The sequence below is a fragment of the Chironomus tepperi genome, unplaced genomic scaffold, assembly GCF_022539635.2.
Source record: "Chironomus tepperi strain 1889 unplaced genomic scaffold, CSIRO-AGI_Ctep_v1 contig_415, whole genome shotgun sequence".
In the NCBI taxonomy this organism is placed as follows: Eukaryota; Metazoa; Arthropoda; class Insecta; order Diptera; family Chironomidae; genus Chironomus; species Chironomus tepperi.
The window spans coordinates 224914-241637 of NW_027226537.1; the positions used below are offsets into that span (position 1 = coordinate 224914).

Consider the following 16724-nt stretch of genomic DNA (forward strand, 5'->3'; position numbering starts at 1 on the left):
AAATGCTCATTGCCTAAATTTTCAGGCTAGTCTTTATTTTTCTGTAAAAAAATTTCAATTTTTGTAGATTTAAACTAATTAACAATGTCAAAACCACTGTATAAACTTGTTCTAACACTTGGATTTATTGCATTAGCCCATTCGGCATATTCAGCTGTTCAATGTGAGCCTTAATAATGATAAATATCATGGAAAATTGTTTTTAATCAATTTATGAATTTTAGACCGAACTTATTTGAGGATTTCTGAGCAGGAATTTGAATCGTTGCCATTAGATGTAAGATAAAAAGACTAGCAATTAAAGCATTAATTATATTTAAATGTATATTTCAGATAAGCATACAAGCAATTGTCAGTTTTGCTATCGTTATTTATTCCATACTTAGCCTTAAATCTGACTGGAAGTTAATTCATGCAACAGAAATAGGGAAATCCAGTTGGGATACATTTGCTAACATTCAGTCATTCTATACATTTAATCATCGTGGAAAGGCTTTGTTTAATCCAGATTATCAACAACCCAATCCACCAAACATGGATTTATTAAATTAATGTCTGATCTCATTTCATTTGTAAAAGAAACAGCTTTTATTTAATTAAATAACATATATACGAAAATAATCAACAACACTAACTTTTTAAATGAGATCCAAAATTATTGTTCCATTGTTTTACAGAGCACATTATTCACGATTTCTGGATGAAAAGATCTTGTATCTTGCGGTACTTCCGTTTTTGATCATCATCTTATTACCAGCACGTAATTGTAATTTTATATGATTAGCTGATATGTTAATTCCAGAATTGACATTGTTCTTGGTTTCCTTCAAGCGCTTGATCTTCTTTGGAATTAATGTGAACTTCTTGACATCCTTTCTTCTCACCAATTTCTCGTATTTTGATGTTTCCGGTGATCCGATAATGTCATCTTCAACGTTATTGTTCTCTATATCCTTTAATTTATCAATATCCATTTTAAATTGTATTTTAATTAACTTTTAATGATCTACAAATTTCGTGGTCGACTTCAACAAATTGGCGCAAATTACTGTGATTTGTAAAATTTGAATTATTTATGACCGTTAAATTTTTCAAATATTTTTTAGTCGTTCAATTTTTTTAAACTTTTTGTATGAGAGAGAAATGCGCTTTTGTCGATTTTGTCACTAATTATCTCATTTATACTTGTTGTATTGTAGAATTTCTTACAACGGGGTGTAAAACTACAAAATAAATTGTTAAAATACCCGCATTGAATCCAAAAAGCAATTTTAAGTTTAGTTAAATTTGCCAAGGATTTACTGCAATTTTAACTATTTTAATCAACTTTATAGCTAGTGTGCATAGAAATCTATAACAACTAGTGGAAATAACATCAATTCAAAATGGTTAAGCGCTTCAAAAAGGTAAAAATTAATTATCACATGTTTTGTATGGGAATTTATAAACAAAAACATGCTCGAATTTTTCAAGAAAATTTAATTAATGCTTATTTTCAATTATTCTAGTATGAAGCCGGTGAGGGCGTTCAGTTTATGACTAGATTGTCAGCACTCAACAAATTACAGCTATCTTTGAACGATTTTCGACGATTATGCATCTTAAAAGGAATTTATCCAAGAGAACCAAAAAATAGACGAAAGGCTCAAAAAGGTCAAACACAAATCAAAATCCTGTATCACAAGAAAGACATAAATTTCTTGTTGCACGATAAACTGATATGGACACTTCGTGACATAAAGATTATGAATCGTAGAATTAAGAAAGCTGATTCAGTGGGCGATATGCGATTAAAGAGAATGAGAATCAACAAATATCCACAATTGCGATTGGATCATGTTGTTAAGGAACGATATCCAACATTTATTGATGCCATTAAGGACCTTGATGATTGTCTTACATTGTTATTCTTGTTCAGCACTTTCCCAGCAATCAAATGCGTCACAAGATCACAAACAACTTTATGTCGTCGTTTAACTGTTGAATTTATGCATTATGTCATTGCATCTCAAGCACTTCGTAAAGTTTTTGTATCAATCAAAGGGTATTACTTCCAAGCTGAAGTTAAAGGCGAGCTTGTCACTTGGATTGTGCCTCATTATTATCCATACCAACCACAAGCAAAGAGTGAAGTTGATTTCAGAATTATGGCTAATTTCGTTGAATTTTATACAGTTATGTGTGGATTTGTAAATTTCCGTCTATATCACTCGTTAAATTTAGCATATCCACCACAATTTAATGTGTCAATAGATTCAGAGGAATCACAAACTGATGAAACGACATTTGTATCCGAGAGAATTGCTGCTTTAAATTGTGAAATTAAAAAGACAAACGATGAGCAGTTTGAGGAACCAGAAGAAATGGATTTGCAATTAATTTCAAATGAAGGTGATTCTGAAAAGATCAAGAAAATGCATGAACGTGAAAAGGCAATGAAAAGAAAGAAGAATCTTTTCAAAGGACTTAAATTCTTCATTAATCGTGAAGTTCCACGTGAGCCTCTCGTTTTTGTCATCAGATGTTTCGGTGGAAAAGTATCATGGGATAAGAACTGCTTTGTCGGTGCTACATTCGATGAAGATGATGAAACAATCACACATCAAATAGTCGACAGACCATCACTTAGTAAACAATACATCAGTCGTGATTATATTCAGCCACAATGGGTCTTTGACTCAATTAATCAAGGAATTTTGTTGCCAACAAATAAATATTTCTTAGGAGTTACTTTACCTCCACATTTATCACCATTCTCAAATTCACTACGTGAAGTCACTGATTATGTACCACCAGAAGAAAAGGCACTAAGAGATCCAAATTTGATTGTTCAACATGAAATTTCCGAAGGTGAAGAAGAGGAAAATGAAGATGAACCAAAACAAACAGAAGGTGAACTCAATTATGCCTTAGTAAATGCATTTAGAGAAGAAAATAAGCAAATTCGTGCTGAAAATCAAGTAGAAGAAAAGAAAGGCAACAAGATTGCTGAACCAGAAAGTGATAGTGACGAAGAAATTGATGTTGCTGATATGCTTGAATATTCTGATGATGAGAATGCTGATGAGCCAGAAAAGGAACTGACAAAAGAAGAAAAACGTAAATTAGCTAAAGAAAAAATGGTAGTAAAATCAGGAAATGTCTTCAAAGTTGACTCAAAGAAGGAAAAGAAGCTCACCGAGCAGGAACTCAAATTGCGAGCTAAAATGGTTAAGCCACGACACAAGAAACTTTATCACAAGCTTCTTGAAAAGCGTGCAAATGCCACAAAAGAAACAAAGCTGCTCGAAAATAAGCGCCGACAAATTGACGAAAAGAGGAAAAAAGTTCGTGCAAAGAAAAATAACGCATAAATTAATATTTTTTAGTTATTCTTTTTATTGCAACCAACCATAATAATTCATGAATTCAACTTTTCTTTATAATTATTAGTGTTAATTATATCTTGCTTTCTTATCAATTTGCAAACTTGGATTCTACTGCAAATATGTCGTATAAAACACCTGAACTATTTGTTTTCCATTTTTTTATTTTTTAAATACAATAAAAAAGATTGTAAGAACACATGTTTGCTCGTGTATCAATTTTTTTAATGGTTTTTCTTTCTTTTTTTTTTGTGTTTACCGAATGTGTGAATGAAAACTCATTACCCATTTCCTTACAGCACAATTATTTATTTTCGATGAATTAAAAATCATAAGAGTAAGACGATTGATCAACAGAATGGATGCATTTAAATTAATTGTTTTTAAAATGACTTGAAAGTCATAAAATAGTACATCTTGGAAGCTGTGAGTGTCTGAATCTGAGAATGATTTCGTACACGTTACGTTTCTAGTACATATTTTGTAAATGATGTAGCAGATTTTTCTGTTTTACAGACATAATCTAGAAAAAGTAGATAATAAATCTAGTACTTTATTGCCAAGATTTGGTAATAATTATCCGGAATCTTCAATAATCTAGTACGAAAACTAGCAATAGATGTGTTTTGATCTAGTACGTATTTTTTCACGCCAGATTATTTTTTAAACACAAAGAACCAGAAGACCTCAAAATTGGCTCGAATTTTATATGGAGTCGAGTCGACTTGAATCGAAATTTCGATGCAAAATCCGACTTTGAGCTCTGCAAAACTTAATCCTTTGTCTGTCCCTGTCATGACTTAACTAGATAATTCTGTTACGAAATTTGAGATGAATGCAAGATCAGAGTTCGAATCGACTCAGCCTTTGTATGGAAAAATCGACTCGACTTACAAAATTCGAGTCATTTTTACGATATGTCATAGATATAGAGACAATACTTAGATTTTATATTGCAATCGAGTACAAAATTCAGAATGAATCAATTAAGATCAAATTAACAACAATCTAGTACGTAATATGCAAGAATTTTTTACAAATATTTAGATTTTAGTCCTAGATTTGATCTCATTTTCACATTAAATTGTACTAGATTTATAGAAATTTTAAAAAATCTAGGGTTTGCCAAAATTAAATACACAGGTCTGCGCATCTAGAACAATAGAAAACACAGGCCTATGGTTTTTCGGAAAACCTTCATTAGCTTTGTACTAGATTATTATAAGTTGCGAAATTCCAAAAATCATAATAAAAAGCAAAAATTGATAAACAATTATTTTGAACAAAAAGTCATGCACCTGTCACATGCATATATTGCTGACCAAATTAAAAAATCATTATATTTACAAAGCAACAAAAAAATCAGAATTTTTTATAAATTTTTCATTTTAGTTAATTTAATAAATTTAAAGTGGAAGGAAACTTTGTAGGAAAATTGTTTTACAGATGATAAAAAGTAATTTTTTTAGTTGTTTCGGAGGATTAAAGTCAATTAATCAGCATCAGAGTCATCATTGTCAGAATCCTCTTCAAGTTCTGGCATCGGAAAGCGTAGAATGGCAGCGACGCCTGTCAGTTGTGCTAATTCTAAATATTTTCATAAGATGAGAAAAAAGAGGAAAAAAAATTAGAAAATTTATTGAAATGCAGAAATGTTTATGCTGTCGAGTGATATTCATATTTATAACTTACGTTCACCCGACACGTGCATGCTCGAGAAAATTTTCACATCACCGCCTGCCTCAAGAACATCGTCGTGCATCTTAACATATTCTTTACGCTGAATCGGATCCTGATTTCTGTAATAAATAAGAAAAAATGTTGCGGATATGAGCAAAATTAATTAATGTTAAGCTTAATTTCATACATCATGTAAATTATGTGAAATCATTGCACAATGCGGTCATGTTTTAAATAATTAAAACCGACAATTTGGCAATTGAGCATAAATCACATGCACAAAAGTAAATTTAAAATAATGAACAAGCAGTCGCAATAATAATCAAATGAAATTGAAATTTACGTGATGAAAGATTTTCGTTTTTGGCTGAGATGCTCATGTCGAGTTTGTAGGCGCCCATAAAATTTGTATTAATACATAGCATGTAGGTTTACCAAATTTTTATGATAAGTTAAACAATACCTGAGGATTGTGAGATATGTGTATATATTGCTGGATATATGACTGTCAGGTATAATCCCCAGTTAAACGGAAAAGTGTTGTAGCTGGGGTGAGACACAAACTGCTCCAAGAGCAACGTGGCTTAGGACGGTAATGAAGGAATGTCAGTTAGATGTCAAAACTGAGAATTAGCAACCTAGGCTTCAAGTCAGAGCATATTTCCAGTAAGTAAGTAAGTAAGTGTGAATAGTCCTCAGTAGCTCAGTGGGGTTTAAGTCTTGACCAACTGTATACCCAACCCGAGTGGACAAACTATGTTATAACTAGTTGATGTCTAGTTTCAACTTATTTCTGTCCACTCGGGCAGAACACGACATTTTACTCAAGCAGCAATAAATTATTAAATATATAAAAATAGCAATTCTAACTCTCCCATTTTTGATCCTTCATATTCAACTACATTCCTCTTAAATCACACAAAATCTGCTCAATCAAGCACGCTTTGAAGTTTCTGTTTACTTTGTAAACGAGCTCTGCTAAAGGAGTAATAAGAATCCAAACATGAGTGATGGTTGCATGCCAAAAAGAACATTAATTAAGCTACAATTTTGCTCATTTGTCTATCCGACATTCCAAAAGATCATTTTTAGGATTAAAATTTCATTTTTTAGTTAAATCTCTGGATTAAAAATCCATCAAGTATGAATAGCCGGCACTCTAGTTTCAAATAGTCAAAATCCTCTCAAATGGCAATTTTCGACAGTTCCTAATGCCTGCATATGAATAATAATAAAAAATCAAAGCTATTCAAACTTGTCTAAGTACTTGCAATAAATTCATTTTGACAGACATTTTTTCTGTGGCGATCGAGTGAGCACAACCAGATGTACAATGATTAGGGTTGTCAATTACAAATACCAATATTTGGGTATTTGGTCCATTTTGAAACTATTTGGGTCACCAAATAATTTGTATTTTCAAACCAAATAATTTGTATCTACCAATATAAGAGTTAAATGTAAAGCAAGTATGAAATTTTTCCGGAAAATCTTTAAGTATAAAATTTTGAAATACTTTTTTAGGATTTTTGACCATTGTTTTGATTAAATATCCGGTGATTACAAAAATTTAACACATGTTGTGGTTTTGAAAGTCAAGACGAAGAGATAGAACATCGCCCTTGTCCTTTGATTAGAATGGCTTGAGTCATGAATAGACTTATTTCTAGACATTAAATTACTCAAAAATACTAAAAAACAGGACTGAGAAGCTAGAGGTGCGGTATATTTCATTGAAGTCCATTCAATCTACGTCAACAAGTGTTGAACGAACCTTCTTTGCATAGAATGTTTTAGGTCGAAATTTCCTAATCATATGACTGAAGAAGTTAACATTTTAGTAATTTTTTATTATTATTCTTTGGAAAACAATCAATTTTATTACTTTTAAGTGGATTGTTATTACTAATTGTACACTAAGCATGAATATACAGGCAATTTTTTGAAAACTCAGATGTTTTTAGGGTCATATCCATACTTTCGAAAATATTTGGTATTTGTACAATATTTGGGGGTCTCGATATTTGGGTATTTGGTATTTGTACAAATAGTAAAAACCCAAATAATTGACAACCTTAACAATGATTCATATACAAATAAAGTTGGCATTTCCCAGTCTATCAAATCTGTTTATGTATTAATTAATTCTCATTTTTTTAATGAAAAATCATATTGAACACAAGAGTTGGAATGAGCAGCAATACAAGAAATGAGTGTTAAATTGTGAACAAATTTTAAATATGTTAATTTTTTTTTCATGTCCACCTACTCATGTGATCCACATTAATAGTTAAACTAAAGTGATTAGATGCAGCAAAATAATTAGTTTACAATTCAGCTTCAACAGCAAGTTAATATTCCACGTAGGCACATCCAGAATCGAAGAATTCTGTTCTTTGTTCTATTTGATCCGGTTCTATCAAGCAACACAAAAGCAAGTCATCGACGATGAGGTGGAATTTTTTAATCAGCAAAAAGAAATGCAGAGCGAGAAATATTGAGGCATAACCAGGCAATATTACGTACTATAAAAGTACACAATTTAAGCGATGTAAATCATCTGGCATGATCGAGGCACAAGAAAATAAATAGAAGGGAGAGCGGAGAGGAACAAACATTTTAAAGAGCAAAAGTTCACAGAAATCACAGAATGAATCCAAAAATAAAACATAAGAAATGAAAATCAACATCTACAGCATAAAATATGTTAGCATTAATTTCTATGCTGTGCATGATGTGATCACAATTTGTCTTGGAACTGCTTAGTGTCATTAAATTAAATTATAATCTGTTTTGTCAATTTTGATTTTTAATCCGAGGATTTAAATTTTTAATCCTGAGATTTAATTTAAACCTGTCTAAAATTTCCTTGAATATTGCCAATTCCAACTGAAGCTTCTCTTAAAATAGCAAACAAAAACCAAAAATATGCAAGTATACAGCTGACAGTAATTATCCAATTATGATTCACTAAGTGTTGACAATAACAAGTTACTTAACGGAAACACAGTGTAGATGACTATGTTCATTTTGACGACATGTCCTGATAATATCTCATTCATATTTCTACTGAAATTAAAATTGTACTATATGACTTAAACTTCGATATTAAGTTATGAAGCAATAAGTTACTCATCGCGATTAACGACACAAAATTTCAGTTTTGAAATATTATGAAATTCAATGTAATGACTTAACTTCTAAAGTCACAATCATGTTTTAGTCATTATCTAAATTTAATGGGAACTTTGCAGCTTAGTTTACTAATCTAGGTTCAGAATGTGTTAAGAGTCATTCGGGAATGCAAGAATGAAGTCTCATGTGATGTGTCACAGTGTTACTCATGATATGCACAATATGACACACAACTGTGTCGCAACATGATCTTTACTTCATCGGAAAAAATGTCAAAAACACACTAAATATAATAAAATTTGGAATTTTTAACCCGAATACTACCATGAACTGAATAGTTCGAAAATCACTGCACATTACAAGGATGTAGTTCTAATGTATTAAACACACGAATCACGTGTATTAAAAAGTGCATTCACTCGTGTTTTTGCAACATGCAATTGTTAGTTTCGTTTAGAATAAACTTGATTTAAATGAGAGTTCTAAAGTTAAGATTTAATGAATGCCTAGTTAAATTAATCAGTTCCTCATCCTATCTTGAAGATAGGACGACTGTAATTGAGAAGATTCAGTTGCAGAGACCACAAAGTATCATTTAGACAGTGTTTCTCAAGCTATTACTAGCGCAACACAGTAAACCACATATCAACTGTATAATTGATGTGTCGTCATACTTTCTGCAACACACCAAAAGATTCAGACAACACACTAGTGTGACACTGAGCATTGTTTGAAAATCACTGCATTTAAGGATGCAAATACTTAATATAGCATTTTAACTAGTGCCTTTGTTTCAAAGCAAGCACTACAAAAACTGTCATCAATTGCTTCATTAAATATAATCAGTTATTCAGCCTTAATTACACACTTTATTTTCTACAATCACCCTTGAGATTCTCAACCTCCAAAACTAGCTCAATATGCGTTTCTCGTGATCCTCATACATTTCCAACTCATTTTCACATCAACAAAAAAAAAGAAAGAAAGAAAAAGTCGAAAGAATTTCACGAAAGAAAACATTCTCACGGCATGCAAGATCTCATCAAAATATTTCTCATAGCAATGCTCACGAGCGAGAAAGTTAAAACAAAAAAAGAGAGAAACAGAACCGATCGAGAGTGTTTGTACGCTAAGGCATTCAGTTGCTCTTTAGACTACATTCAAGTTGGTTCGCGTCACAAGCCATTAACATTGTGATCATATTTTTTTTTGTAGCTGTAGCTCAATAAAAATAAATAAAATAGCTTTCTTTGACTTGAAAGATACGAGGGAATTCAGGCATCTTTAATGCGCATATTTTCCCAACAGAAACTAAACACAAACAAGATATAAAGTCAGACAACAGACTAGGAATATATAAAAGTGATAATTAAAATTACGTTAATTTATTGTTGCAGAAATTATCACACAATCGGAATCACGACTTATTTTTTTTTTTTTGTGCATGTGGTTGAGTAAATAAAGCTGTTCTCAAAAGGATTTCATTTAATAAACAAATCACGAAATCTTAAGCATTCCAATCGCACAAAACACGAATAATTTAAATAAAACAGAATTGGCAATAAGATTGATTTGTATTGATGGAAAGAAGAAGGCAGTCCATAGAATAGAAAAAATAAAAAAGAAACTGTAAGAACAAGGCAGGCAACAAGTTACAAGCATGTCATCACTAAAACCGGATTATTTTATAGCGAGCAACGGTCTGCCAAATATACTAAACAGCAACAACAACAACAATAATAGCACCCGGCATATGATAAGACATGTTCCAACAACAGCACGCAATCGTGTATACAATCAACAGAGAAACAACTACCTACATAAAGACGAGAGCGGCAAGAATCATAAAAATAAACAGAATTTCATGGAAGCCCGAAAAGCGCCAACGTCTACAGTCGATAATAGAAATAAACTGAGTCATATAAATTTAAAAAAGTCAAAAAAAGATCTTATCAACAGTGAAATTAAGGCATCAAATAGTCATGAAAATTCATCTATATTCTTATCAACGTCATCACATAAAATTGAGGCTGATAACAAGTGCAGTTGGAATTTTGAAAGGTTGCTCAACGTTCCTGTATAAACAGTTTTTTTAAGTCAACAATGTGACACAATAATTGTAAAAAAAAAAATTAAAATGACTTTTCGGAAATATAAACATGTGCATGCATGTGCTATGTCTTATATGTGCAGTCAATTGCGGTAGTCGATAATTAATAGTAATAGGAGAAAGTTTAACTGGTGACTAAATTATAGGTCACTCTTTGGTGCTTTACATTTTTTAACGTATGCAAAATAGACTTCGAGTGCTGCTTGAGGAACTGTTCATTTTTAACATGAATAAAAAGTTTCTATTTTTTATTTTTGTGGATGAAAGCTGAACACAAAAAAACTATTTCACAGCATTTTGATTAAGCTTTTCTGCTTTCATGAGATTAACAAAAACCAACACTAGCGTAAACAAGAAGAAATTATTCACAGAAATTTATGAAAATTAAAGAGAATCCAGTAATACATTTTTTATGTGATATTCGTGCGATGTGATTTTGATAGTGGCGCATTTTTGTGGAATAATTGGATTTAGTGACTGAAAATTCAATGTGATTAATTATGAGGTTACTGATTTAATGAGTTAAAGATCACTTATCCAGTATTGCTCAAACTATGCATAGCAACACATAAATGCTTATTTAATGGTCAATGCAACAAAAATTTTGTGTATGTGACAAGAAGAAATTGAAATTTGTGTGTCGCGATACAAATAACCTAAGCGACTACCACTTTAGTGCTTCGGGTCCCAAGAGTATCACAATACGACATACTAGACTCGAAACTTAACGACTTTAGGTCCTATTACTCGTGTACATTCTTTTTGGATTGAGCTGAAGATTTCTTTAATCACACAGTTGGAAAGAGTCGAAAAAAAATTATTTAAATAATCCTAAATTTGATATGTTTTGTGTGTCGTAAATGTAGTGAAACACATAGAATCAGATATATTCGTGTAGCGACACATCTAAGATCATGTTGCGGCATATTAAAATCATGTAACGGCACACTTAGTATCATGTTGCGATACACGTGAGATGATGTCACAACACACATGAGAGATAGTGTCATGACACAGTAATGTGACGCGGAGCATAGTCTAAGAACCACTGAACTTTCTTTTGTTACAATCAGTTAAATTCTAACAAAAGACATATGGCTACAAGATTATCATCAGTCGCCACCAAAAATTATTAATTTGAAAGTTATCTCATGGATTACTTTAATCAAATAAATTCCAAGTTCAAAATTTAATCTCAAAATTTCTGATAAAATTGATACAAAATCCACCCCTAACTTGTCATCCATAAAAATCCAAAATAGCACATCCATACCGAAAGACAAAGTGCACGACCACGCAAGCTAACAATTAAAATGCACAACAAAATTTATGGAGAATGTGCTAAAAAGAAGTAAAGTAAAATATAAATATCTCATTAACAGAACGAAACCATTGAAATGGAAACAGAAGGCAAGCAAAAGAATCTGAGAAGCTCAAATTACAATAAGAATCTATTCTTTTCCCCCGTCTTGTTTTCCTAGACTAAATCGTAAACAGGCACAAAATTCATTTATGGATGATAAATTTCATGTTTCGACAGATTTTTTTTTCGTGAAGCTACAAATCAGAGACTTTTTTGGAATCAATGGAAATTGATTCCTCATTGTAGTTCGTCATTAAAAAGACGTTTGAAGTGCGTACATTGACAACAATACAGTAATTGTCGTTATTATCGTAAAAGCAATGAACTTTTGGAATGCAATGGCATTTAATTGTTGAGATTTAAAGATGAAAAATTGTATCTTTATCGTACTTAATAACATTTCAGTAAGCTTACAAATATGCGGTCGAGATTGTAAGGAATGAGTCAATAAATCACTCTTTCACGTTACTGCCTTTTAATACAATCACAACAAAATGTGTTAATTATATTAATTACAAACAATTTTCCGATCAAAAACGTGAAACTTTGTGCTGTATGATTGGAATGTCTATCGTACATACTCAAGAGTCTATCTTGATGATGTTAACACAGGAACGATAAGATATTGGAATTAAGTACACTAAAGTGGATCATTTAGAATCAGAATTTAAGCTTTATGGTATGGAATGATTAGATGTACGAATTTGATTCAATTACTTGAAATTAGGCCTGGAATTAGCTTTAATCGGAACTATTATCTAGTGAGATTAGTAGATATGGTAGTTGAATAGTAATCAGGAATTAACAACAATAATGGAGCAATCTCTGGGAGGAATTAGCTTCGAAACTCGAAAAATTATGGATTGATTCAAAGGATTAAAAAATAAATCCTAGGATTTATTTTAAGTCCTGCAAATTAATTTTCAAAATTGTACCCAAATGATGCAAAATGTCTACATGGCAACCAATCGATGCCTCACGAAACATAAAAATATCACGTGACACTGCCTCCCTTTTATCACACGACTACCCGCCATTCATGTACGACCCCAAATTATCTCACAATTCGAAAGTTTGTGAAAATGAACCCAAAATCCACATGATCATGACAAACTCGAGAAAATGCATTATTAAAACCTGAACAAACATAAGCAATAACAATGACTAGTCTCAATTAATCACATATTTTAGCACATTCAACAAGGATTTTGACCTTGTAAAATTAATTAATTAACAATTTTTTTTTCATAAAAAACAAAACAAAATGCAAATAAATGCAAAGAGTAATATTTAAATTAATTTGTTATGCTCGACAAGAATGCGCGACGCTAATTAATGGTCAATGGAATGAATTAATTGAAATTCAATTACAACATATTTCACATCGATGCTTGATGTCTATAGCTGAAATCAATGATGATGATGTGTAGCACTAATTTTCTCACACACGCGGAGATAATTAACGCAATTGAACATGGTAATAAGCTAGTTAAATTGTCAGTAGCCATTTATGTATAATCATTGGATTTTTGTTAGTTAACGAGATAATTGGCATACCTCAATATGAGGAGCAGTTGTAGAATAAATAGTTCTAAGGTCAATATCAATTACTTTTTGTCACCTACTAGCTGCCTCCTTAAAAATCAAACATGTGACACACTCGACGGTTTATTTAATTATTATATTTCCCCCAATCAACTGGCTGTAATAGCATTCTTGTGGATATACAAACATTCAATTGTTATCAACGATAAGATTACTTCACAAAGAAAACGAAAGAATGCATGAACGATTATGAAATTTTTGGGGTTTGATAAAGTTCAGTCGTTGTAAAATTAAAGGCTTCATGTCTATATTCGGAATGTTTTTTATATTTACTTTCGGAATGATTGCAATCAGAAAGCGATCAATTAAAAATCCTACATAAAACTTCCAAAACTCTACCTCTCTTTTCGTTAATGTCACTTGAGCGTTTAGTGATCATTCATAAGTGATGTCCTTGATGGAATTGTAAAAATAACGTTCAAATATTATTCAAATTTCTTAATTTTATTTTCAAATTGAATTCGCCCGGAATTTTCAAATAATTTTTGACCGTTAAATTTTAAATATTTTTTGACCGTTAATTTCATTAGTCAAGAAATCAGACATCATTTGCAACCAAACCCTTAGCATTCACTTGAAAACTGATTTTATTAATTTCTTTTTCTTTACTTTTTGTGCCTCATTTTAAATTCAAATTGACTGTCATGTCGAAGTCGGGTGTGAAACTTTTTTCCTAGCTTTGATTATTTAAAAAGTCATAATACAATTTACTATTGTCGTAATTACTTATAGTATTTACACTAATAATCATTGATTGTTCATTGAGGGAAATCCTTAAGCTTATACAATCGTCATTCTAATATAATTCAATAAACAGCAACATGTTAAGTTGCGTCAAAATCAAGTTAAATTTAGTAGAAAGGTTATCGCACTTCGATAACGCACGACGCATTCCTGTCACTTGACTGTAATCAGTCATTCAAATAATTCGAAAGGAATGTCAAATTGCTACTTAAAAATGAAATTTTTGTGTTTCTAAATATAGTCAATTATTATGCAAATATCAATTTTACTGCCAATAATGTCAAATTATAGCTTAAAATTGCAAGTCAGTCACAAATGACCAGACAGCACATTGCTGTGCACTTAAATCGTCACAAATCACATAACTGTTAGAAAATCAATTAAGTAGTTTAATTAACATGTTTATGGCATCAACTAATTAAGATTTCTACTGTAAAATCGTGTTAATTTGCAACTTGACAAGAAACTTGAAATTAGTTCAAAGTCGTGCTGATCAAACGACTTTTTAAATTTTTTTATCGAATCTAATGAGATAAATAAATCACAAGATACAATGTCAAAAGTCGTTATTATACCACGACTCTGGTAAAATATTTAAAATAAATGGCAATAAGCCATAACTTCCGAATTTAATCGATGTTAGGTAATCATTTGACAGGCATGAATATTAATAGTTCACAAAAAAATCATCGTTGATTATGTCGTGCCTACATAAACTTTATATCCATAAAAAATCGTTCAGCAGTAACGAATGAGAGCAATATTATCTCAGTTGAGAACACAAAACAGCTCAGTCATCTAATTTTCTTCACACTAAATAATTTATAGAGTACTAAAGTTTCCGCGTAAGCACACTCGATGAGTGATTAGACTGAAGCTTTTAAGTCATAACTTTAGAAACTGGATATTACAATGAAATCCATATTCAGTTATTATAGTGACCGAAAAGCCATAAATCGAAAAGATTTTTCGCGGAGGCAGTGCTGCCTTTTTACTTAATTATACTATATTTATGGACCATTTAAGATGCTAATTAATGCTATTATTTTTACTTGCAGGCTTACAAAAGAACTGGACAATAAATATACACATCAGAGGAAATATGACAATACAATTTTTAGACATGATCTTCCAGATCGATTAGTTTTACCTCCATTACCAATTTGATATTCAATAAGTTATGTTAATTTTAATAAAGCTATGAATAAGAACTGCATTTAATGACTTGTTTTACTTACCTAAAAAGATTATCGGATATGAGGAGAGTTTCGACAGCTTGGGCATCGATCGCTTTTTGAACATGCTTTTTGCCATAAAATGCTCTAGCTGGTTCACATTGCAACATTGTATAGAAAGTTTCCAGTCGTTTAACTTCACCTGCTGCTTTTGTGTCACTCATTTTAGCCACAACAGCTGGATCTTGTAAAACTTCTTTTAGCGAATGTTTAAAGCCTGACGATGCATGAATCAACATAAATTTACTCTTATTATCAAGTATAATTTTCTGGTCAAGTTTTGTAGCTTGCTGTATCATATATTCAAAGAATGCATCCTTCACAAAAGCTGGTGATGCGATCAACACACACTTTACAATGTCAAAGTTAACGTGACGTAGAATTCCTTGATAGACTGCCTCATAAAATTTTACTAGACCCTAAATACATTAAAAAATAATTTACATAAATTATCTTGTGACTACTTATGGCATTATAGTCATTACCTTTTCATGCTGTGAAGGATTATTTTTCCGTTTTCTTGGAATTGCAATGTCAATTTTACTCCTTACAAGTGTCATATTTGATGTAATTAGACAAATATGAGCGATTCCTTCTTGCATAACAATAGCAGCTACATCAGCCTTCTGCGTAACGTCGCAAGCCATGTCTACACGTTCTAAAGCAATTGAGTCCCATTCTGGTTTTGTTAGTGTAAAAGCGCGATTTAATTCTAAGTCTATTGTATGATAAGCACCCATCTACAAAAAGACAATTATGTGTGAAAAACACAGTATTACTTGGTCGTTGAACTTCTTCTTACCTTAACATACTGATTTTCTTCAACATTCCTTCCTTTTAATCTCAACATACAACCCTGTGTATCATATTCAATATTCTCAACTTTAATCGTCAGTGTTGTACGTACACGATTTGAGGTGCTACTTCCTGTGGCCGATTCTGTTTGAACCTGATGATGATTTTAAGGATTATGAAATCATTCAATGTGGATCTTTAAATATTAATTAAATACCTTTCGAATTGTACTTGCAGTCACTACATCTCCTTCAGTTATTAGATTGTATGCATGCCACATATCCTCTGACTCATCAGGAACCACCTTTATCGAGCTACATATTTTTTTTCAAAAAGTCATGTTGTTATTGTTTTGATTTCGTGGAACATATTTTATTGCAAATTGTCTCGTTCCTTTTTACTTACCCACATCCTCTGTCTAAATTTTTATATACTAGCTTCATGGTTAATTGTATCAATTATGTCAAATTAATGCCGAATAACATGGTTTTATCTCAATAAACAATGAAATTTTGTGTCTCATTAAAAGTTTCCTAATTTTTGAAGGGCACAGCTTGCCGAGGTTTTTTAAATTTTAAAAGTCCGTTATTATTTTTTGAAAGTTCATAATTTTAGTCGTTTTTAGGTAGTAAACTGGAAATGAATTTCTCACTGGATCTTCGTTCTGAAACTTAAAAATGCAGGTAGTAAAA

At 31.4% G+C, this 16724-nt stretch overlaps 3 protein-coding genes and 1 long non-coding RNA gene across 4 annotated transcripts; 3 read left to right on the forward strand and 1 right to left on the reverse strand.

Annotated features, from left to right (window-relative positions):
* The first annotated feature begins 6 nt into the window (after positions 1-6).
* On the forward strand, positions 7-628 carry EMC5 (ER membrane protein complex subunit 5). The gene is made up of 3 exons (XM_070649009.1): positions 7-163; positions 225-277; positions 334-628. Exons 1-3 carry the CDS (start codon positions 85-87, stop codon positions 550-552), a joined length of 351 nt encoding a protein of 116 aa, XP_070505110.1. The 5' UTR covers positions 7-84; the 3' UTR covers positions 553-628.
* A 598-nt stretch (positions 629-1226) lies between these two features.
* Positions 1227-3566, forward strand: LOC139097221 (pescadillo homolog). The gene is made up of 2 exons (XM_070649007.1): positions 1227-1406; positions 1509-3566. Exons 1-2 carry the CDS (start codon positions 1386-1388, stop codon positions 3351-3353), a joined length of 1866 nt encoding a protein of 621 aa, XP_070505108.1. The 5' UTR covers positions 1227-1385; the 3' UTR covers positions 3354-3566.
* Positions 3355-16584, reverse strand: pelo (protein pelota). Its single transcript, XM_070649008.1, has 7 exons — positions 16438-16584; positions 16250-16346; positions 16040-16186; positions 15723-15977; positions 15241-15656; positions 5058-5164; positions 3355-4952 (listed from the first exon to the last, which is right to left on the reverse strand). The coding sequence occupies exons 1-7, from the start codon at positions 16473-16475 to the stop codon at positions 4858-4860; spliced, it is 1155 nt and encodes a 384-aa protein (XP_070505109.1). The 5' UTR covers positions 16476-16584; the 3' UTR covers positions 3355-4857.
* Positions 10102-15218, forward strand: LOC139097224 (uncharacterized). The gene is made up of 2 exons (XR_011545047.1): positions 10102-13130; positions 15061-15218. It is a non-coding gene; the product is annotated as an uncharacterized lncRNA (long non-coding RNA).
* Positions 16585-16724: the final 140 nt, after the last annotated feature.